This window comes from Copadichromis virginalis, linkage group LG4 (genome assembly GCF_057382275.1).
Source record: "Copadichromis virginalis isolate Kocher_CV1m ecotype Utaka linkage group LG4, C_Virginalis_male_GT1.1, whole genome shotgun sequence".
Classification (NCBI taxonomy): Eukaryota; Metazoa; Chordata; class Actinopteri; order Cichliformes; family Cichlidae; genus Copadichromis; species Copadichromis virginalis.
In genome coordinates this window covers 13655142-13679103 of record NC_140621.1, presented here as the reverse complement: position 1 = coordinate 13679103, position 23962 = coordinate 13655142, and the positions used below count along the sequence as shown (strand labels likewise).

General features: G+C 39.2%; 4 protein-coding genes across 4 annotated transcripts; all 4 read left to right on the top strand.

Annotated features, from left to right (window-relative positions):
* Positions 1-775: 775 nt before the first annotated feature.
* Positions 776-4617, top strand: LOC146711005 (GTPase IMAP family member 7-like). The gene is made up of 2 exons (XM_085455398.1): positions 776-904; positions 3057-4617. Exons 1-2 carry the CDS (start codon positions 847-849, stop codon positions 4010-4012), a joined length of 1014 nt encoding a protein of 337 aa, XP_085311524.1. The 5' UTR covers positions 776-846; the 3' UTR covers positions 4013-4617.
* A 1134-nt stretch (positions 4618-5751) lies between these two features.
* On the top strand, positions 5752-9863 carry LOC146711004 (uncharacterized). Its single transcript, XM_085453679.1, has 2 exons — positions 5752-7775; positions 8718-9863. Exons 1-2 carry the CDS (start codon positions 7497-7499, stop codon positions 9603-9605), a joined length of 1167 nt encoding a protein of 388 aa, XP_085309805.1. The 5' UTR covers positions 5752-7496; the 3' UTR covers positions 9606-9863.
* Positions 9864-10930: 1067 nt separating this feature from the next.
* Positions 10931-14566, top strand: LOC146711003 (GTPase IMAP family member 7-like). Its single transcript, XM_085455397.1, has 2 exons — positions 10931-11055; positions 13247-14566. The coding sequence occupies exons 1-2, from the start codon at positions 10998-11000 to the stop codon at positions 14200-14202; spliced, it is 1014 nt and encodes a 337-aa protein (XP_085311523.1). The 5' UTR covers positions 10931-10997; the 3' UTR covers positions 14203-14566.
* Positions 14567-16430: 1864 nt separating this feature from the next.
* Positions 16431-21420, top strand: LOC146711002 (GTPase IMAP family member 7-like). Its single transcript, XM_085453677.1, has 2 exons — positions 16431-17329; positions 18957-21420. The coding sequence occupies exons 1-2, from the start codon at positions 17272-17274 to the stop codon at positions 19823-19825; spliced, it is 927 nt and encodes a 308-aa protein (XP_085309803.1). The 5' UTR covers positions 16431-17271; the 3' UTR covers positions 19826-21420.
* The last annotated feature ends 2542 nt before the right edge of the window (positions 21421-23962 follow it).

Genomic DNA, 23962 nt, shown 5'->3' with positions numbered 1-23962 from the left:
GAACCATTTACTTGATGTACTCTCAAAATACTACATAGGTCCAGTGTTTGAGTAAGTGTAGCTGATTAATTTTCATTGCTGAAAGTAAATACGCACATTTTAAAATACTTTCATTTTACATTTTGTTAAAGGGGTGAATTTATCGAAGCTTTATCCCTGATCAGGACGTTTTATGAAGCATTAAAGTATACTGACCACTAGATGGCGCGCTGAGACCGTTCATTGTATTGCTTCTCAAACTTTTAAAGCGCAATTGTCTTAACACACTTTAGGCGGTTCGTGTGTTAACACACGTGTGTTTTAGTGATATAAAAATCGCAGTATCCTTAAATGTAATAGTTTAATTGTTTCCTCGTTGCATTGCTTCTCAGCCTCACCATAAAATACCAACGAATCAAAGTCTACTTCTCAGTCAAAATGAAAGTAATGATATTCTATTTGAAATCATAACTTTATTCCACATTAAGCTCTTATGCAAGAAATCATCAACCCCTTACACCATAAAGGTGTGTCCCATCCAGTGACTCTCTATAAGATGCAGGTAGAGTGCCAAGTTCAGAGGTTTATTTAAAACATTTGAAATAGTCTTGGCTCGAAACAGGTAGAAAAAATAATAATGTCCTGCAGAGCGGCCGATTGTCGCTGCTGACCTAATTATTCAGCGTATGTGGACTTGACTGTAACTTGGTGGATGCGGTATTCTCGTAGTGCAGCCAGTATGTGACTTGGCTGTAGAGCCCCACCCTCAGTTTAAAACAGAAAGCACCGAGGAAGTTGTGATGAAAGAAGCTTCACCTAACAGACTTTGAGTTTTGAATTTTGGTGATACTTCTGTCTTCGTCCACCATGAGCACTCAGGCCGCTGACAGCATACCTGGTCCAGCAGAAAGTGAGCAGGAGCAGGGTCAGTATGAAATATGGAAATGCTGCTGAGTTAAAAGTTTTTAGTTTAATGTTTTTCTGTTTAGTTTTTTGTATGTTTTTTTGCCCCTGTGGGTGTCGTTGGACGGCGTTTCCTTCTTACTGTCACAGCGTGCTCTTAATCACGTGTCTTCCTTTGTTCAACTGACACATGTAGAAAGAAAAAGAGAGCAGTGTGCGTCATAGTGGTGCCTTAGCTGAGCTGTTGGCTACTGCAGTTTATCGGGCTTATTTCAGATGTTTGAAGATTGAAGCCATTCTCTAAAATATAAGCTTCCAATGTGGGGAAACAAAACCACAGAACTTTTATAATGTTTTTTACAGTACTTTCATAAAAAAACAAACAAGATTGCAGTGACTATTTTTATCTGCCTTCTTCCTGTAAGTGTGTGTGTGTGTGTGTGTGTGTGTGTGTGTGTGTGTGTGTGTGTTTAACTAACACACAAACACTGAGTTAGCAAACAGTGATTTTGAGAAGTACACTTTTAGCCTCTAATGTTGATGTAATGTTCATTTAATGTCTGCATCTCGTTTCTCGTGCTCCTTATTCCCACCTATCTGCTCGTTAGAGTCTTTGTATCTTTATAATAAAGGCTTCTCTTTACTTTTGTCTGTGTTGTCTGCCGCTGTGTTCTGCTTTTACTGCTTTTACCTCTTCTCATCTCACTCTACATCACAGCTAAACCAATCACTGATTGCAAATCTAACTGTACATCACAAAACCAAGAGACTCTTCATTTCCAAGGGTGGAATGATTGTACATCTTTAATGACCTAAAAACAAACAAAGAGTTAGGTGTACAAGTCTGATTTTCTTTGGGATTTTCTCCAATCCACACAGGGTGAAAAGTGTACATATCTTTGGAACAAAGGCGTCGTTTTACTTTTGTCTGCTTTGCCTGCATCTGCATCCTGCTTATATACCTAAATATTTGACCCTGTGTGAAAAGGATACATAGAAACTGAAATATATACATACACTCAGTGATATTTGGTTAAATGACTCTGAGCAAGTTGCACTTCAATCAGAGACTTTCAGTCGCCAACAACAAGACTGTGCTTAAAACCCGGTTCTTTGCCAACAAACCAAATAAATTTAATAACCAGCTCTGAAAAGAAGAGCGGTCAAACATTCAGCCGGAATACTTATTGATACTTGTTGATGACTACCAAAAGTTTCTGGTTGAGGTGCAACTTGTTAAGAAAAGATTAGCAGGCATGTACCTTTATATTTGACCCTGTATGTAAACTTTTGACCCTGTGCAGATTCAAGAAAATCCAAACGAAATTCAACTTTAAATATGTATGCTGTACAATCATTTCACCTTGGAGAAAGAACAATTAAAAAAACAGTTAAATGCCCCCAAATTACCATGATATTCATGCCCACGATGAGTGAATATAAACTTCTAATCACAGCTATAAATAAGAGTTCTCTTTATGCCTTTTATATGAGAGGATAGGGCATGAACGTACAGCTGGTTGTTATATATAACTAAAAATTTTCAAGCTCTCACATTTTGTAACATATTTACCTTGATAGTTTTAGGTCACTTTTTGAGTCTCTTTTCTATTCTCTAAATGAACTTTGACTTTCGCCGTACACGTCTCGGCTTGGCCACCTGGAGCCTGTTGTCTCTTGGATCTCTGCTCAGTAGCGAATCTGTTGCCAAAAAGCTACCAAGTTATGGAAAATAACCAGAAAAATATCAGTATAACATGACTGAAATTAGTAGTTAAATTTCGTAATAGCAATTTCTGCAGTAAAAGAATCATTAATGCCTGGATCATTTTGGTTAATCATACAAAATTCTATTTTTTGAAAACTATTTCAACAGGCATATAAAAACACAACAAACCACAAATGGTAACATGAGACAACATACAGTGTATTAATCTTTACTTTTTATTTTATTCATCAACAAATGCCAAAATGCTTTGCATTTGCCACAATGTAAGAACATAATAAAAAAGTTCATACTGTTTGTGCCCTGGGATGCAACAGTCTGGGCTAATATGTGAAAGCTACGAATTTCTACAAATAAACAATAATAATATCAGAAGTCAGAATGAAGGGCACAACAACTTTCATGAACTCTGAATAGTGTTTAAAAATGCTTTTTGTTGGGTTGACAGAGCCGTTGAGGATCATGCTTCTTGGAAAATGTGGTGCAGGCAAGAGCTCGAGTGGGAACACCATCCTCAATAAAATGGTGTTCTGTTCAGAGATGAAGCTGGTCGGCATCACTGTTCACTGTGAAAAAGAGTCCGCGGTGGTTGGAGATGTACCTGTTGATGTGATTGACACACCTGGGCTTTTCGAGAAGGGAAGCAACAAGGAGGACATCATCCGAGAGATTCTTCAACGCCTGAAACTCCAGGAACCAGGACCCCACGTCTTTGCATATGTTATTCCTTTAGGAAGGCTGACTCAGGAAGACCAAGACACCCACACGCTGATTGAAGCAAAGTTTGGCCCAAGAGTGTGGGACTACACCATCGTGCTGTTCACCCACGGGGATCGCCTGGAAGACAAAACAATAAACAACATCATTACTGAGAGTGACGAGAACCTCCGCAACTTCATACGCAAGTGTAGCGGTGGCTTCCACGTCTTCAACAACAAAACCCCGGAGGACCAGAAGCAGGTCACAACTTTTATGGAGAAGATCGAGACCCTGGTGGCCCTGAATGGAGGTAGTTACTACAAGACAGAGCTGTATCCTGAGAAGGAGAGGAAAATCAGAAAAAGACAGGAAAGCATCCTTGCAGAGAGAGATGAAGAAATCAGCAAAAAGGAGGGAAATCTGAGGGAGCATTACAAGGATGAAGAGCTAAAGAAGATGAAGACAAAGCTGTGGAGAAAAGAGGAGGAAAGGGCAAGAAAAGATGCAGAGGGGGAGTTGTACAGCATGTCCTACCTCATGAAGCGCATCCTGTTACTGGCTGTATTGTGTCTACTGTTATGTTGCAATCTTGGGGTAGCAGCTAAATGGCTTTGTGTTATAGGAATCATTTTGATTGTGGTGTCTTTTAAGATTTTTCCAATTATTCCAGGAAAAATACCAGGTCTTTCTAAGAAAAAGAAATAGATGAGCTTTTACTGTGTTAGTGATTTATCATTCAAATGTGTGACAGATGATATATCGAAGTGATTTAATTAACAAAAATAATTTTCATACAAATTTTTCTGTCCATAGTTAGAAAATATAGTCATCTGATATCATCTCATTGATCTCATATTTAATCAGATAACAGAACTGTAAAAATGCTAATGAAAACAATATTTAAAGTACTACACAAAAGTCTCGGCCAACCACTTTTTCTTTATATTTTACTAGGAAAAAAAGTAAATGCAAGGATATGCGGACATATACATGGAAATACAATACAGAGTTTTAAAATCAATATTTGGTACGACCACCTTTTTTCTTCGACACAGTCTGAACTCTCTTATGCAGCTTTGTTCTCATTTCTTTAAGTAGTCTTCAGGAATAGTTCTGCAGGCTTCTTGAAGAATGTTTAAAGCTGTCTTTGGATGCTGACCGCTTTTTGTTCTGCTCTTTGTGAAGATGATCTCACACTGCTTCAACAATGTTGAGGTCCAGACTCTAGGGAGGTGAGTCCATGACTGATAGTGTTTTATTGGGCTTTTCTATCCGGGTATGCTTTTTCTGGCTATACTTTTATTCAAGTAATGGCTGAATATAAACTTACAGTGTGCACAAGTGCTCAATAAGTCCCCCCGTGGATACCCAGCATATGCCAAACTCATCCCATGAGCATGTCTGGAGTCACTGCAGCCACTACGTGTTTCTTTAGGTGAATGATTGTGGAATTAAAGCATTTTGAAATTGGATGCTGGTCTGGAGGTGGGCATATTAAGCACTTGTCAACATTGTAAATTTTGTGTATATAACTTTACATTTGCATTTTAAAATTTACTGGAAGCTTCTATTCAATTCAATTCAATTTTATTTATATAGCGCCAAATCACAACATAAGGCGCTTCATAGATACAGAGAAAAACCCAACAATCATATGACCCCCTATGAGCAAGCACTTTGGCGACAGTGGGAAGGAAAAACTCCCTTTTAACAGGAAGAAACCTCCGGCAGAACCAGGCTCAGGGAGGGGCGGGGCCATCTGCTGCGACCGGTTGGGGTGAGAGAAGGAAGACAGGATAAAAGACATGCTGTGGAAGAGAGACAGAGATTAATAACAGATATGATTCAATGCAGAGAGGTCTATTAACACATAGTGAGTGAGAAAGGTGACTGGAAAGGAAAAACTCAGTGCATCATGGGAATCCCCCGGCAGCCTATGTGTTTTGCAGCATAACTAAGGGAGGATTCAGGGTCACCTGGTCCAGCCCTAACTATATGCTTTAGCAAAAAGGAAAGTTTTAAGCCTAATCTTGAAAGTAGAGATAGTGTCTGTCTCCCGAATCCAAACTGGAAGCTGGTTCCACAGAAGAGGGGCCTGAAAACTGAAGGCTCTGCCTCCCATTCTACTTTTAAATACTCTAGGAACAACAAGTAGGCCTGCAGAGCAAGAGCGAAGTGCTCTAATAGGGTGATATGGTACTACAAGGTCATTGAGATAAGATGGGGCCTGATTATTTAAGACCTTGTATGTGAGGAGCAGGATTTTGAATTCAATTCTGGATTTAACAGGAAGCCAATGAAGGGAAGCCAAAACAGGAGAAATATGATCTCTCTCTTTCTAGTCCCTGTCAGGACTCTTGCTGCAGCATTTTGGATTAGCTGAAGGCTTTTCAGTGAGTTTTTTGGACATTCTGATAATAATGAATTACAGTAGTTCAGCCTGGAAGTAATAAATGCATGAATAGTTAGCTTCTATGTCTAATAGTTAAAAAAACATATAGCCTTCTGAAATCAGATGATTCTTTTTGATACACCATGTATTTTGTGCCTATTTCATGCACCTGAAAAAGTCCACAAAAACTAGGGTTCAAGTCTTAGCCATTCAGTTCTTATCCTTCACAATTAATAAAGTTTCTGCATCACTGGGATTGTGTGTGTTTTGATCAGATTTGATGGGCATCTGTTGGGGTGTTTGATAGCTCATCAAATGTTGCTAAATTCTGACTCTGGCTGTTGAAACTAACCCCTGCACACGTCAAACCAACGACAAGAGGGAAAACAGAAATGTTGAAAATCTCTCACTAGGAATTACAGATGCAGAAAATGCAGTTTTTCTGTATCTGCAAATACAGTTGTGGTCATAGGTTTACATCCACTCATCAACCTACACAGGATCAAACATTACATATGGGCTCAAATATTTACACACACCCCCACTAATGTCTCTTTGCAACTTGCACCTCGACCAGCATTAACAAGCTTCTGACATAATCCTGGCTGGATATTTGACCAGTCTTCTTTGCAGAATTGGTAGAATTCATTTAAATCTGTTGGTTTCGTGGCACAGACTCAGCTTCTAAGTGTTGTCCACAGAAGTTCAGCAGGGTTGAGGTCGGGGCTTTGGGAAGGTCATCCCAGAAGCTTAATGTTTGTCTACTGTATCTATTCCAAAACCAGTTTATCTGTGTGCCTGGGATCATTGTCCAGTTGGAACATTCAACTGGGTCCAAGTTTCAACTGTATGTTCAAACTTGGACAGAACTGGAGATTCTATTTTCAGGTTTTACCTCAAATCCTGATTTACCCCTGGTAGCAAAACAGCCCCAGAGTCAGAATCTACCAGCACTATGCTTGACAGCTAGCACAGGGCTCTTAGATTTCAAAGCCTCACCTTTACTCCTCCAAACATACCTGATTGTGGCTCAATCTTTGTCTCGTCTGGCAACGAAGCTTTTCTCCAGAAGACATTTGGATTGTCCATGTGGGCAGCTGCAAATTTCAGATAAGCTTGAAGGTGCGGATTTTTGACCAGATGCTTTTATCTTGGTCGGCACCCTCTCAGTCCATGGCAATGTGAAACTCGTTTCACTGTGGACAGTGATGCTGGTGTGTGAGCACTGGTTGTTCCTGGATTGTTCCTAAACATCCTGACCACTTTTCTCTCATTTGAGGTTGACAGTTTGGGTCTTTTTCCAGACCTTAGCAAAGTGCTGACACATCCAAATAACTCACACTTATGCACAGTATTTGGTATCTGTACATAAGTGTCTTGTATTGTTCAAACCTGTGAGTGCTATCAAACAAATCCTTTTCATGACGGCAAAGGGAAACTACCAGTTATAGTCAGTCACTAATAGCTTTCTCAAGCTTTATAGAATTTTCACTTATTAAAAGAATTAATTGAGTATATTTATATATTTGCACCTGTATGTTTACTACTGACTGTGTGTTTTAGATGTTTTAGATAAAATCCAAAATAAATTCAAACTTGTGCAGTAAGTCTACCCTGGAAAAGCAGTTCAAAGAAATCATTAAAATTCCAGAATTACCAGGATATTCCCGCCCATGATGAGTGGATCTAAACATTTGATAACAACTGTATGCATATAAGATTTTCCCCAGTTTAACCCATTTATCTTACATATGAAGTGACACCACAAGTGGCTTTCTTTCTCCCCCAGCTTCAGTAATGCCCCCTGCCGAGAAGACGCTTTGCTCTGGCTCGGATTTCTCTTCCAAAGCCGTTCTGTGTCTGATTGAGGCCGTCGGGCGTCGCTGGGGTCTCTATGAGACTCGGGAACGCTCGCAGCTCTTCCAGAGTGTCCAAGAGGAGATGGCCTCCAAGGGGCACATACTGCCTGTTGAGAAAATCCGTCGCAAGTGGAACAACCTCATTGTGACATACAAGAGGGTTAAAGACCGCAGCCGGGAGACGGGACATGCTAAGACGTCTTGGGAGTTCTTTGATGTGAGTCTAACGGGAAGACAAACCTGGGGATAAAAAATAGTTGCTGACATTAAGTACTGATTTAAGTAAACCTCACAGCTGGACATACTATAGAGTGAGACGCTTGAAATTTCCAGTTGTGGAAATGTGAATTTCCCCTCAGGACAAATGTAACTGACCTCAAACGCAGCCACCAATAATCATCATCCACTCAGAGTTTAACAGCTGCACTCTGCATCTGTGGATAATGTGTGTGTGTGTGTGTGTGTGTGTGTCTATATATATATATATAAAAATTGTGCAGAAAGAAGAAACGGCTGCTTTATATATTTTGGAAGGTGTGGTCGATGTAGAGTACAGGCCTAGTCTATCTTACAAAATTCAAAACTCAGGGTTACTGGCTAGAAATCAGAAGCATTCTTCTGCTGTTGGCGATATACCACCAGCTATAACATTATAACCACTTGCCTAATATTGTGTTTTTCCCCTTTTGCTGCCAAAACATCCCTGACCATGGGCTCCACTAGACCTCTCAGACCAGGGCACCTTCTGGTCTGTGGCCACGCAGCCCCATATGCAACAAACTGTGATGCACTGTGTATTCTGACACCTTTCTATCAGAATTAGTATTAACTTTTTTTTGCAATTGGAGCTACAGTAGCTCATCTGTTGGATCAGACCACATGGGCCCAGCTTTCGTTCCCGGCCTGATCAGTCCCCCTTGGCTGCCCATGACCCTGTCACCCCCAAATCCTTACTCTTCTTGTACAGGGATGTTTAATCTGAACAACTGTGAGGAAGTACAGCAGAAATAACTAGGATTATAACATAAAGTAACAAGGTTTAAGACAGCATACGGTTACATTGTTAACTGGTATTTGTAAGACATGGATTACAATGCTGTTTGATGTATTCATTGGTGTACTTTCTCCATATCTCTGTGTGTGTCTTGTTCCACTCTAGTTGATGGACGCCACCCTCTGCGACACCATTGGCACTCAGATCGTCAACAACAAACGAAACAAAGGCGGCAGCACGGTTTCTACACTGCCTGCTCCTTTGGCTAAGATCGCTGCAAAGCCCCTGCAGCTTCCACAGCCGACGTCCACCATCATCCGTCCTAGCAGTGACTTTGCTGCTGTTGCTGGTGCTGGTGCTGGTGGTGTGGACTCAGTAAGTCTGGGCTCCAGTGCTGGCAGCGCTGCCAGTACGTCGGTGACTGCAGCGACCATTAGCTCAGCTAATGCTCCAGACCACAAGCCCCTGATCGTCCTCAATGGTGACATTGTTACTACCAGTATTCACCCAGCCACCATTGTGCCGGCTCCTTCTTTTATCACCTCGCCTTGTTTTACAGAAACAGCCACCACATCCCCTTCCCTCATCTCCGCCAGTAACACAGACCTCAACACACTGGGCTACACGAGCCGCAAAGCTCCATCCATCTCATCAGGTGTCATCCCTTTTCGCCTGAGTACAACATCGCTCACCCAAAGCCAGAATCTCCTCGGCCTCTCCTCTTCATTCCCCCTCACGTCCTCCTGCCTCACTTCCTCTGCTGCCACCTCTTTGTCTACAACAACTGTGTCTGGAACTGAAGGACAGAACCAGAAGGCGAAAGCGGAGCAAGGCGGCTGCACTATGTTCCAGGAGATTCTGAAGCGACAGGAGGAGCAGGCCTACCTCGATCGAGTGGCTCGCCGCAGGGTTGAAGCCAGAGAGAAGAGGCGCGAGAGGAGGGAGGTGCGAATGTCCGAGTCCCTAGGAAGGATAGCCACGGCCCTGGAGCTGCTCTCCTCCAAACAGGACACAGTCATCGCCCTCCTACAGAGGCTGGCTGATCGGAAATAATCTACAGTGAAAGCCTGGAAAGTAGAATCTCCTGACCTTGTTTTTCCCCCACCTGAGATCCTCCTTATGAAGCTCTCATGCACTATAACGCTACTTTAATGAGCATAATTTAATATAAATGTGAATTTGACGAACTCTTAACTAAATAACAGACAAGCGCAAAGGTGAGTCATTGTTCCGTGCTTTTAAATTGTTGTGCTTTGTAAATATGTTAGTTTGCTTCACTGACATCAAATAAAAAGATTCTTTGGATATGCACCTTAAAGCTGTGGTCATTTGAACACTTTGTCCCCAGATTACAAGAATAAAACACAGATTAACTACTAAAAAGTTGCAATAAACTTTCAACCATTAAAATATTATCAAGGCTAAGAAAATCCCCCAAAATTTATTTAATAAAGAATCTTTAATCACAAAAAGGTTTTAGCTTCATGAATGAATAAATGACTGAGAGCCAGGCTTTGGATTATTTTGGATAACGAGTATAATGTTCAGATAAGTATCACTGTTAAAACTACAATATTTCATTGAAACGTAGCTGAAAAATGAACCATTTACTTGATGTACTCTCAAAATACTACATAGGTCCAGTGTTTGAGTAAGTGTAGCTGATTAATTTTCATTGCTGAAAGTAAATACGCACATTTTAAAATACTTTCATTTTACATTTTGTTAAAGGGGTGAATTTATCGAAGCTTTATCCCTGATCAGGACGTTTTATGAAGCATTAAAGTATACTGACCACTAGATGGCGCGCTGAGACCGTTCATTGTATTGCTTCTCAAACTTTTAAAGCGCAATTGTCTTAACACACTTTAGGCGGTTCGTGTGTTAACACACGTGTGTTTTAGTGATATAAAAATCGCAGTATCCTTAAATGTAATAGTTTAATTGCTTCCTCGTTGCATTGCTTCTCAGCCTCACCATAAAATACCAACGAATCAAAGTCTACTTCTCAGTCAAAATGAAAGTAATGATATTCTATTTGAAATCATAACTTTATTCCACATTAAGCTGTTATGCAAGAAATCATCAACCCCTTACACCATAAAGGTGTGTCCCATCCAGTGACTCTCTATAAGATGCAGGTAGAGTGCCAAGTTCAGAGGTTTATTTAAAACATTTGAAATAGTCTTGGCTCGAAACAGGTAGAAAAATAATAATGTCCTGCAGAGCGGCCGATTGTCGCTGCTGACCTAATTATTCAGCGTATGTGGACTTGACTGTAACTTGGTGGATGCGGTATTCTCGTAGTGCAGCCAGTATGTGACTTGGCTGTAGAGCCCCACCCTCAGTTTAAAACAGAAAGCACCGAGGAAGTTGTGATGAAAGAAGCTTCACCTAACAGACTTTGAGTTTTGAATTTTGGTGATACTTCTGTCTTCGTCCACCATGAGCACTCAGGCCGCTGACAGCATACCTGGTCCAGCAGAAAGTGAGCAGGAGCAGGGTCAGTATGAAATATGGAAATGCTGCTGAGTTAAAAGTTTTTAGTTTAATGTTTTTCTGTTTAGTTTTTTGTATGTTTTTTTGCCCCTGTGGGTGTCGTTGGACGGCGTTTCCTTCTTACTGTCACAGCGTGCTCTTAATCACGTGTCTTCCTTTGTTCAACTGACACATGTAGAAAGAAAAAGAGAGCAGTGTGCGTCATAGTGGTGCCTTAGCTGAGCTGTTGGCTACTGCAGTTTATCGGGCTTATTTCAGATGTTTGAAGATTGAAGCCATTCTCTAAAATATAAGCTTCCAATGTGGGGAAACAAAACCACAGAACTTTTATAATGTTTTTTACAGTACTTTCATAAAAAAACAAAAACAAAACAAGATTGCAGTGACTATTTTTATCTGCCTTCTCCCTGTAAGTGTGTGTGTGTGTGTGTGTGTGTGTGTGTGTGTGTGTGTGTGTGTGTGTGTGTGTGTGTGTGTGTGTGTGTGTGTGTTTAACTAACACACAAACACTGAGTTAGCAAACAGTGATTTTGAGAAGTGCACTTTTAGCCTCTAATGTTGATGCAATGTTCATTTAATGTCTGCATCTCGTTTCTCGTGCTCCTTATTCCCACCTATCTGCTCGTTAGAGTCTTTGTATCTTTATAATAAAGGCTTCTCTTTACTTTTGTCTGTGTTGTCTGCCGCTGTGTTCTGCTTTTACTGCTTTTACCTCTTCTCATCTCACTCTACATCACAGCTAAACCAATCACTGATTGCAAATCTAACTGTACATCACAAAACCAAGAGACTCTTCATTTCCAAGGGTGGAATGATTGTACATCTTTAATGACCTAAAAACAAACAAAGAGTTAGGTGTACAAGTCTGATTTTCTTTGGGATTTTCTCCAATCCACACAGGGTGAAAAGTGTACATATCTTTGGAACAAAGGCGTCTTTTTACTTTTGTCTGCTTTGCCTGCATCTGCATCCTGCTTATATACCTAAATATTTGACCCTGTGTGAAAAGGATACATAGAAACTGAAATATATACATACACTCAGTGGTATTTGGTTAAATGACTCTGAGCAAGTTGCACTTCAATCAGAGACTTTCAGTCGCCAACAACAAGACTGTGCTTAAAACCCGGTTCTTTGCCAACAAACCAAATAAATTTAATAACCAGCTCTGAAAAGAAGAGCGGTCAAACATTCAGCCGGAATACTTATTGATACTTGTTGATGACTACCAAAAGTTTCTGGTTGAGGTGCAACTTGTTAAGAAAAGATTAGCAGGCATGTACCTTTATATTTGACCCTGTATGTAAACTTTTGACCCTGTGCAGATTCAAGAAAATCCAAACGAAATTCAACTTTAAATATGTATGCTGTACAATCATTTCACCTTGGAGAAAGAACAATTAAAAAAACAGTTAAATGCCCCCAAATTACCATGATATTCATGCCCACGATGAGTGAATATAAACTTCTAATCACAGCTGTAAATAAGAGTTCTCTTTATGCCTTTTATATGAGAGGATAGGGCACGAACGTACAGCTGGTTGCTATATATAACTAAAAATTTTCAAGCTCTCACATTTTGTAACATATTTACCTTGATAGTTTTAGGTCACTTTTTGAGTCTCTTTTCTATTCTCTAAATGAACTTTGACTTTCGCCGTACACGTCTCGGCTTGGCCACCTGGAGCCTGTTGTCTCTTGGATCTCTGCTCAGTAGCGAATCTGTTGCCAAAAAGCTACCAAGTTATGGAAAATAACCAGAAAAATATCAGTATAACATGACTGAAATTAGTAGTTAAATTTCGTAATAGCAATTTCTGCAGTAAAAGAATCATTAATGCCTGGATCATTTTGGTTAATCATACAAAATTATATTTTTTGAAAACTATTTCAACAGGCATATAAAAACACAACAAACCACAAATGGTAACATGAGACAACATACAGTGTATTAATCTTTACTTTTTATTTTATTCATCAACAAATGCCAAAATGCTTTGCATTTGCCACAATGTAAGAACATAATAAAAAAGTTCATACTGTTTGTGCCCTGGGATGCAACAGTCTGGGCTAATATGTGAAAGCCACGAATTTCTACAAATAAACAATAATAATATCAGAAGTCAGAATGAAGGGCACAACGACTTTCATGAACTCTGAATAGTGTTTAAAAATGCTTTTTGTTGGGTTGACAGAGCCGTTGAGGATCATGCTTCTTGGAAAATGTGGTGTAGGCAAGAGCTCGAGTGGGAACACCATCCTCAATAAAATGGTGTTCTGTTCAGAGATGAAGCTGGTCGGCATCACTGTTCACTGTGAAAAAGAGTCCGCGGTGGTTGGAGATGTACCTGTTGATGTGATTGACACACCTGGGCTTTTCGAGAAGGGAAGCAACAAGGAGGACATCATCCGAGAGATTCTACAACGCCTGAAACTCCAGGAACCAGGACCCCACGTCTTTGCATATGTTATTCCTTTAGGAAGGCTGACTCAGGAAGACCAAGACACCCACACGCTGATTGAAGCAAAGTTTGGCCCAAGAGTGTGGGACTACACCATCGTGCTGTTCACCCACGGGGATCGCCTGGAAGACAAAACAATAAACAACATCATTACTGAGAGTGACGAGAACCTCCGCAACTTCATACGCAAGTGTAGCGGTGGCTTCCACGTCTTCAACAACAAAACCCCGGAGGACCAGAAGCAGGTCACAACTTTTATGGAGAAGATCGAGACCCTGGTGGCCCTGAATGGAGGTAGTTACTACAAGACAGAGCTGTATCCTGAGAAGGAGAGGAAAATCAGAAAAAGACAGGAAAGCATCCTTGCAGAGAGAGATGAAGAAATCAGCAAAAAGGAGGGAAATCTGAGGGAGCATTACAAGGATGAAGAGCTAAAGAAGATGAAGACAAAGCTGTGGAGAAAAGAGGAGGAAAGGGCAAGAAAAGATGCAGAGGGGGAGTTGTACAGCATGTCCTACCTCATGAAGCGCATCCTGTTACTGGCTGTATTGTGTCTACTGTTATGTTGCAATCTTGGGGTAGCAGCTAAATGGCTTTGTGTTATAGGAATCATTTTGATTGTGGTGTCTTTTAAGATTTTTCCAATTATTCCAGGAAAAATACCAGGTCTTTCTAAGAAAAAGAAATAGATGAGCTTTTACTGTGTTAGTGATTTATCATTCAAATGTGTGACAGATGATATATCGAAGTGATTTAATTAACAAAAATAATTTTCATACAAATTTTTCTGTCCATAGTTAGAAAATATAGTCATCTGATATCATCTCATTGATCTCATATTTAATCAGATAACAGAACTGTAAAAATGCTAATGAAAACAATATTTAAAGTACTACACAAAAGTCTCGGCCGACCACTTTTTCTTTATATTTTACTAGGAAAAAAAGTAAATGCAAGGATATGCGGACATATACATGGAAATACAATACAGAGTTTTAAAATCAATATTTGGTACGACCACCTTTTTTCTTCGACACAGTCTGAACTCTCTTATGCAGCTTAGTTCTCATTTCTTTAAGTAGTCTTCAGGAATAGTTCTGCAGGCTTCTTGAAGAATGTTTAAAGCTGTCTTTGGATGCTGACCGCTTTTTGTTCTGCTCTTTGTGAAGATGATCTCACACTGCTTCAACAATGTTGAGGTCCAGACTCTAGGGAGGTGAGTCCATGACTGATAGTGTTTTATTGGGCTTTTCTATCCGGGTATGCTTTTTCTGGCTATACTTTTATTCAAGTAATGGCTGAATATAAACTTACAGTGTGCACAAGTGCTCAATAAGTCCCCCCGTGGATACCCAGCATATGCCAAACTCATCCCATGAGCATGTCTGGAGTCACTGCAGCCACTACGTGTTTCTTTAGGTGAATGATTGTGGAATTAAAGCATTTTGAAATTGGATGCTGGTCTGGAGGTGGGCATATTAAGCACTTGTCAACATTGTAAATTTTGTGTATATAACTTTACATTTGCATTTTAAAATTTACTGGAAGCTTCTATTCAATTCAATTCAATTTTATTTATATAGCGCCAAATCACAACATAAGGCGCTTCATAGATACAGAGAAAAACCCAACAATCATATGACCCCCTATGACCAAGCACTTTGGCGACAGTGGGAAGGAAAAACTCCCTTTTAACAGGAAGAAACCTCCGGCAGAACCAGGCTCAGGGAGGGGTGGCCATCTGCTGCGACCGGTTGGGGTGAGAGAAGGAAGACAGGATAAAAGACATGCTGTGGAAGAGAGACAGAGATTAATAACAGATATGATTCAATGCAGAGAGGTCTGTTAATACATAGTGAGCGAGAAAGGTGACTGGAAAGGAAAAACTCAATGCATCATGGGAATCCCCCGGCAGCCTATGTGTTTTGCAGCATAACTAAGGGAGGATTCAGGGTCACCTGGTCCAGCCCTAACTATATGCTTTAGCAAAAAGGAAAGTTTTAAGCCTAATCTTGAAAGTAGAGATAGTGTCTGTCTCCCGAATCCAAACTGGAAGCTGGTTCCACAGAAGAGGGGCCTGAAAACTGAAGGCTCTGCCTCCCATTCTACTTTTAAATACTCTAGGAACAACAAGTAGGCCTGCAGAGCGAGAGCGAAGTGCTCTAATAGGGTGATATGGTACTACAAGGTCATTGAGATAAGATGGGGCCTGATTATTTAAGACCTTGTATGTGAGGAGCAGGATTTTGAATTCAATTCTGGATTTAACAGGAAGCCAATGAAGGGAAGCCAAAACAGGAGAAATATGATCTCTCTCTTTCTAGTCCCTGTCAGGACTCTTGCTGCAGTTATTATAATATTATCAAGGCAAAGAAAATCCCCCAAAATTTATTTAATAAAGAATCTTAAATGACAACAAGGTTTTATCTTCATAAGCAGGGCTCTGAATCATCCCTGTTACTTTTCATTTTTAGGTTTTAACAGGAAATCCTCATGAGTGACCTAACAGATAATCTCAGGTTCCATGTAGGCTTGTAGGATATTAACTGTATGTGTCTTAAAAGCAAATGTTATGATCACAGAGTCAACCCTAAAATAAAGTACAAGCCAATAAGATTAGTTGCATCCTGTTAATGTTTGTTGAGGATTTGGAGACAAAATTCATTTATTCAATTCAATTTTATTTTATTTATATAATGCCAAATCACAACAACAGTCGCCTCAAGGTGCTTTATTTATTCATTAATGAATGAAAAAATGACTGCCACCAAGGCATCATTTGATCTTTGGATAATGATTATACCTTTCAGACAAATGTTGCAGTTAAAAATACAATATCTCATTGAAATGTAGCTGAAAAATTAACCATTAACTTGATGTTCTCTCAAAATACTACATAGGTCCGGTGTAAGTGTAGTTGATTACTTTTCATTGCTGAAAGTAAATACGCACATTTTAAAATACTTTCATTTTACATTTTGTTAAAGGGGTGAATTTATCGAAGCTTTATCCCTGATCAGGACGTTTTATGAAGCATTAAAGTATACTGACCACTAGATGGCGCGCTGAGACCGTTCATTGTATTGCTTCTCAAACTTTTAAAGCGCAATTGTCTTAACACACTTTAGGCGGTTCGTGTGTTAACACACGTGTGTTTTAGTGATATAAAAATCGCAGTATCCTTAAATGTAATAGTTTAATTGCTTCCTCGTTGCATTGCTTCTCAGCCTCACCATAAAATACCAACGAATCAAAGTCTACTTCTCAGTCAAAATGAAAGTAATGATATTCTATTTGAAATCATAACTTTATTCCACACTAAGCTCTTATGCAAGAAGTCATCAGATCTTTGATCCCTTGCACAATAAAAGTGTGTCCCATCCAGTGACTCTCTATAAGACGCGGGTAGAGTGCCAAGTTCAGAGGTTTATTTAAAACAGGCTGGGTGGAAATACTCTTGGCTCGAAACAGGTAGAAAAATAACATCTATGGACATAGGACTGCGGCCGATTGTCGCTGCTGACCTAATTATTCAGCGTATGTGGACTGGACTTTAACTTGGTGGATGCGGGGCACCCAGCAGGTCACGTGACTGTAGAGCCCCACCCTCAGTTTAAAACAGAAAGCACCGAGGAAGCTGTGTAAAAAAAAAGTTTCACCTAACAGACTTGCTTTGAGATTCAATCAGGACTGTCAGGCCAGCGAGGACAAGTTAACCGACGTCTACAGTTTTGGTGATACTTCTGTCTTCGTCCACCATGAGCACTCAGGCCGCTGACAGCATACCTTGTCCAGCAGAAAGTGAGCAGGAGCGGGGTCAGTATGAAATATGGAAATGCTGTTGAGTTAAAAGTTTTTAGTTTAATGTTTTTATTCTATTTTTTGTATGTCTGTATGTATTTTTCCCCTGTGGGTGTAGTTGGTGTAGTTACAGCATGTTCTTAAGCACGTGTCTACCCTTGTTCAGCTGACACATGTAGAAAGAAAAAGAGAGAAGTGTGAGTCATACTGGTGCTTTAGCTGAGCTGTTGGCTACTGCAGTTTATAGGGCTTGTTTCAGATGTTTGAAGATGGAAGCCAATATATACAATATGACATTACAATGGGGAGAAAACAAAACCAGATAATATAATTAATATGATATGTTAATTTTTTTTTTTACAGTACTTTAATAAAAATAAAATTCCAAAATGGCAGTGACTCTTTTTATCTGCTTTCTTCCTGTAAGTGTGTGTGTGTGTGTGTTTAATTAACACACCTACACCAAGTTAGCCAACAGTGATTTTGAGATGTGTAATTAAGCTACAGTACTGTTAGCCTCTAATGTTCATTTAATGTCTCCATCTCACTCTCGTGCTCCTTATTCCCACTTTTGTAGAGGTCACCTAAGGTCATTCAGCCCCTTTCTTTACTGGTGGTCTAACCTGTGAAAAGGTTGTGAAACATAATATCACTATTGGATATTGTTTATCATTATCACACTCTTAAAAGTAAAAAACTAGGTTAACACATATTAGTTAAAATAAAGTATGCATTCTGTCAGAGAAAAAAATTATTTGCTGGAGTAATATAATGTTATGAAACATTGATAGTTAGTGATCCGCAGCCTTTTCATTTGAGCTAAAAACACTTCATTTAATTATAGGCTATTTATAAACAGAATACCTTTAACCCACACAAGATGATGCAACAGACCTTAAGACCTTCATTAAGGGCCTGCATAGAAACATTTCCAATGTTTTGGAAATTTTCATCACATGAATGGTTGACCTCTGATGACCTCTAGAAGCCTTTATTAATATATTTAAAATGATAGTGGCACAAAAGAAAATTTTTGCAGCGCAAACGTTTGACACCATTCTTGTGGCATTTGAAGAAGGTGGGATGGGCGTTTTTGAGCAAGTTGCATCTCAATCATAGACTTTCAGTCTCCAACAACAGGACTAAGCTTAAAACCCAGTTCTTTGCCAACAAAGCAAATAATTTTGATAAACTGTACCAGTTCTGCAAAGAAGAACGGTTAAACATTATGCCACACACTTGTTGATGACTACCAGAAGTTTCTGGTTGAGGTGCAACTTGTTAACAAAAGATTAGTAGGCATCTATTTTCTGAAAAAGTAAGATAAGAAAAAAATATTTCAAAAGGCATATAAAAACAAAACAAGCCACAAATGCTAACATGAGACAACATACAGTGTATTACTTTACTTTTTATTTTATTCATCAACAAATGCCAAAATGCTTTGCATTTGCCACAATGTAAAAACATAATAAAAAAGTTCATACTGTTTGTGCCCTGGGATGCAACAGTCTGGGCTAATATGTGAAAGCCACGAATTTCTACAAATAAACAAGAATAATATCAGAAGTCAGAATGAAGGGCACAACGACTTTCATGAACTCTGAATAGTGTTTAAAAATGCTTTTTGTTGGGTTGACAGAGCCGTTGAGGATCATGCTTCTTGGAAAATGTGGTGTAGGCAAGAGCTCGAGTGGGAACACCATCCTCAATAAAATGGTGTTCTGTTCAGAGATGAAGCTGGCCAGCATCACTGTTCACTGTGAAAAAGAGTCCGCGGTGGTTGGAGATGTACCTGTTGATGTGATTGACACACCTGGGCTTTTCGAGAAGGGAAGCAACAAGGAGGACATCATCCGAGAGATTCTTCAACGCCTGAAACTCCAGGAACCAGGACCCCACGTCTTTGCATATGTTATTCCTTTAGGAAGGCTGACTCAGGAAGACCAAGACACCCACACGCTGATTGAAGCAAAGTTTGGCCCAAGAGTGTGGGACTACACCATCGTGCTGTTCACCCACGGGGATCGCCTGGAAGACAAAACAATAAACAGCATCATTACTGAGAGTGACGAGAACCTCCGCAACTTCATACGCAAGTGTAGCGGTGGCTTCCACGTCTTCAACAACAAAACCCCGGAGGACCAGAAGCAGGTCACAACTTTTATGGAGAAGATCGAGACCCTGGTGGCCCTGAATGGAGGTAGTTACTACAAGACAGAGCTGTATCCTGAGAAGGAGAGGAAAATCAGAAAAAGACAGGAAAGCATCCTTGCAGAGAGAGATGAAGAAATCAGCAAAAAGGAGGGAAATCTGAGGGAGCATTACAAGGATGAAGAGCTAAAGAAGATGAAGACAAAGCTGTGGAGAAAAGAGGAGGAAAGGGCAAGAAAAGATGCAGAGAGGGAGTTGTACAGCATGTCCTACCTCATGAAGAGCATCCTGTTACTGGCTGTATTGTGTCTACTGTTATGTTGCAATCTTGGGGTGTCTTTGAAGAAAAAGAAATAGATGAGCTTTTACTGTGTTAGTGATTTATCATTCAAATGTGTGACAGATGATATATCGAAGTGATTTAATTAACAAAAATAATTTTCATACAAATTTTTCTGTCCATAGTTAGAAAATATAGTCATCTGATATCATCTCATTGATCTCATATTTAATCAGATAACAGAACTGTAAAAATGCTAATGAAAACAATATTTAAAGTACTACACAAAAGTCTCGGCCGACCACTTTTTCTTTATATTTTACTAGGAAAAAAAGTAAATGCAAGGATATGCGGACATATACATGGAAATACAATACAGGGTTTTAAAATCAATATTTGGTACGACCACCTTTTTTCTTCGACACAGTCTGAACTCTCTTATGCAGCTTTGTTCTCATTTCTTTAAGTAGTCTTCAGGAATAGTTCTGCAGGCTTCTTGAAGAATGTTTAAAGCTGTCTTTGGATGCTGACCGCTTTTTGTTCTGCTCTTTGTGAAGATGATCTCACACTGCTTCAATGAAGTTGAGGTCCAGACTCTGGGGAGCTCGGTCCATGACTGATAATGTTTTATTGTGTTTTTCTATCCGGGTATGCTTTTTCTGGAATAACAGTGTGTTTGGAATCATTGTCATGTCATAAAATGAAGCACTGATTGACACATTGACACATGATGGATCAAATCTGATGGTACTTTTCTGTGTTCAAATTTCAAATGATTTAACTCAGGAGTTTCACTTTTGGATTCATTCATATGACCAGTTGCCACTGATTTTCCATTTGTCCAGTTGTTGTGTAATTTGGCATACCTTATTCTTTTTTAGATTTTTTTCCTTCTTTAAAAATTACATCTTGACAGCCATCTTTTCCACCGAGACCATTCCTGATGTGGTTTCAGTGAACAGTAGATCTCTCAGGTCGTGTGTCCAGCTTGGAGCTGAAAAAATATATATATATTGCTTGTAGCATAGCTGAGCCACTGTGTGAGAGCTGAGCAGCGAAAGGAAATTAAGTGAGGAGCCGGCTCTCGCTCAATAGGAGTCGACTCTTCTGATTCACTACAAAGCACTCTGTAAGCACGGCTCTTAGAGGTGATGCTTTTGTGCATGACACATTATCGAACGTTATGTTGTGTGTCATGGATACTGTTGACTCCAATTCTCCCAACCACTATGTCGAGCTGAGACAGCAAGACCGAGACAGCGAGACCAAGACAAGACCGAGGGATCCTAGCCCAAGACAAGACCAAGACCAAAGTCCGTCGAGACAAGACAAGAACAAGACCACGTGGTCTAGAGACCAAGACCGGTCTCGAGACATCCAACTCTAGTACCGAGCATCCTCTGGTATTAACGTGATAGCGTTCCATAATGTAAAAGTGAAAACGTACAGGCTCTGAAATGTACTCAAAGTATGAAAGTAAAAATAATCTCCTTAAAGCACAATTCAACTAATCATATTTGTACAAAGGTAACTGAACCATGGTATATTATATTAATATAAGAATAAAATACGGTTAGTACATGATAATAAAACATTTTCGGATTTAATTCTAATGGATGTGCTTTAAATGCAGTGAAAAAGAATTTAAAAAAATAACTATTTTCTGTTCTGATTGTGGGTGAAAGTAAAATGAGTACAGTCAGGGTTTAAAGTGAAACTCAGTAGGTGAGTCTGTGTAGTGGCTCAGCATAGGTGAAAGAACCACACAATCATTTCTAATCAGCACACTGTACTGCCACAGTTTTTTAATAGTTTTTCTACTATAAAACTTGTAAAACTCAGCTTCTCTTTGTTTTCTTAGAAGAGGCAATGATGCATATAAATAGTTTTTAAGTGTTTTTGTGGATATTTTGTTAATTCCATTTACATATAGGAGAATTTCACCTACTTCACTGAAGAGGTGTGCCATCCTGCCTAGACATCTTGCCCCTCCTTTACTATTACTATTAAATAAATTAACTCCTAAATAACTAAAAGGCAAGATTTATGAAGTTATCATGAGCTAATTCCGACCGGTCACAACAGTTCATTTTACATAACTGCTATCACTTCCAGACGTTTCTTTTCTAAATAAACAGAATAGCTCTTGGCCACTTTACTAGAAAACATAGATTTACCAATTACAGACACTCACCTGTTACACACTCAAATGTCCTTAGTTATTTATTATGCTAACATTAATGTTAGCCTGCTTTAAGTAGAGAAAGGTCAATTAACATCAGTGTTATTCCACGTTACCTGGATTATATTTATATTCAGAAATATAAAGAGATTAGTTAGCATATGTTTGCTCCAGAGGATGATCCACAGTGATGTGCATCCATTGTGTTCTGCAACCGCGCATTGACTGACTTTTCCCAGCGGAAGATCGTCCAGCATGCAGCAGCAGATTATTATATAGGCAACTGTGTACTGTCTGTAATTGGTAAATTATATTTTCTGCTGTATTTAGAAAAAGGGACGACCACTTTATTTGAATAAATAAATAAACAAAATGCAGGTATACGGAGGAACCTCAAATGTCCCAGTTTTACACTAGGACATGAACACAGCTCAAGTTTGCGGATCTCGGCGAAGCTGGCAGTGTGAAGTTTGTCTCAAAATTATACATATTATACACATTTGTAAATCATACCGTACGTGCACTTGCCCTTTTTTAGGTTTCTCTCCATATATAAATAGCGACTGTAAATGTCAGTTTAAATCGTCTTACCTGTAAAACTTGCCGTCTTTACCGGAAGTCAATGTACACACCTTAACGACTGGGCGTATTTATTTTTTCCAGTGTAACTGAAAAGTTAAGTTTCATTTTCCTGTTCTGGAACATCATCTGCTATCTAGTCGGCGACACAGGTAAGTCCCTATTCTGGTGTTTCGCCTCTCTGTTCTTTTTTTTTTTTTTAAGTAATATATAGTGTTTTTATACATGGATAACGGATGTATGATTGCTAGAACTTGTGCAAAGATGTGCTGTCTATTTGCTCTCCTGTGGTTTCTGATGTTATAGACCTTAGTGTTACTGTAATTACAGAATGTAACTTTGTTTATACATATACATGCACACACACATATCTATATAAGGGGCATTTGTGTATACAGTAGATTTGTTGATTTGGATAGTGATAGCAGTTAAGTCTAAACGGCTAAGCTATATGGATAATATGGGTAAAAGTACGTGGTAAGAGTCTTCATCTTTGTATTCAGATGTTTTCAGTCTCATTGCTTTTCCTTCCTTCCTGTCACCCACAGAGGAACAACAGAATTACTTACAATTAGATTAAAATGTTAAAAGCTAATAGAAAATGCAAGATTTATCTCATATAAAAAGTGCCACATATAGTGTGGTGCATATATTTGAAAAAAAAAAAACTTTTTTATTTATCTGTGTTGATAGATTAAAATTACAAAATGGAAGAAGGAAGAACTAGCCTGAAGAAAAGAAAGAGAGTCACGGATGAGAAAGATGACAAGAGTAAGTCCTTCGGGTCATTTTACCCTGAAGATCTATTTATTTAAAATATATTTCTGTGTACGCAGTAGAATTTTTCTGAAGCTGTTGATGTTGCAGGCTATAATGAGACATGGCAGTTTTGAGGGTACTTCCTATTCTCTATTGTCCTCCTAGTTGTTAAATGCATATATATGATATATATGCCTAAATGAAACTGCCTTTCTTTTGTTCCTTCAGATAAAGACATGCATAATTACATTAAAATTATCTTACGTGATTGCATGATTTTGGCAGATATGGCAGAATGGCTGACCCTCTCTGTGCCTGGTTCTGCCCGGGTCTTCTTGTTTTTCTTTGCCACTGTCACCAAAGTACTTGCTCATAAGGGGTTATCTGATTTTTGGGGTTTTCTCTGTATTATTGCAGGGTCTGTACCTGTTGTTGTGATTTGGTGCTATATAAATAAAACTGAATTGAATTATAAATATTTGCATTATCACAACTATTACAATGAAAGTAGGAAATACTCCCACAACTGGCATCTCTCTTTATACAACCTCTACAATTGCAAATTATTAGTACATTGTAAATTGACCATGAAAATACATTTACATTATTTTTTTAATGGAGAAATTACTTCTTCCTTTTTTTTGGTGTTGCAAAAAACAGACCTCTGGCGTGTAAAATGTGGAGACAAAAAGGG

Coding starts and splice junctions, on each gene's coding strand:
- LOC146711005 (XM_085455398.1), top strand. CDS start 847: ATGAGCACTCAGGCCGCTGACAGCATACCTGGTCCAGCAGAAAGTGAG. Junction 905..3,056: donor AGAAAGTGAGCAGGAGCAGG/GTCAGTATGAAA, acceptor TTGGGTTGACAG/AGCCGTTGAGGATCATGCTT.
- LOC146711004 (XM_085453679.1), top strand. CDS start 7,497: ATGCCCCCTGCCGAGAAGACGCTTTGCTCTGGCTCGGATTTCTCTTCC. Junction 7,776..8,717: donor CGTCTTGGGAGTTCTTTGAT/GTGAGTCTAACG, acceptor GTTCCACTCTAG/TTGATGGACGCCACCCTCTG.
- LOC146711003 (XM_085455397.1), top strand. CDS start 10,998: ATGAGCACTCAGGCCGCTGACAGCATACCTGGTCCAGCAGAAAGTGAG. Junction 11,056..13,246: donor AGAAAGTGAGCAGGAGCAGG/GTCAGTATGAAA, acceptor TTGGGTTGACAG/AGCCGTTGAGGATCATGCTT.
- LOC146711002 (XM_085453677.1), top strand. CDS start 17,272: ATGAGCACTCAGGCCGCTGACAGCATACCTTGTCCAGCAGAAAGTGAG. Junction 17,330..18,956: donor AGAAAGTGAGCAGGAGCGGG/GTCAGTATGAAA, acceptor TTGGGTTGACAG/AGCCGTTGAGGATCATGCTT.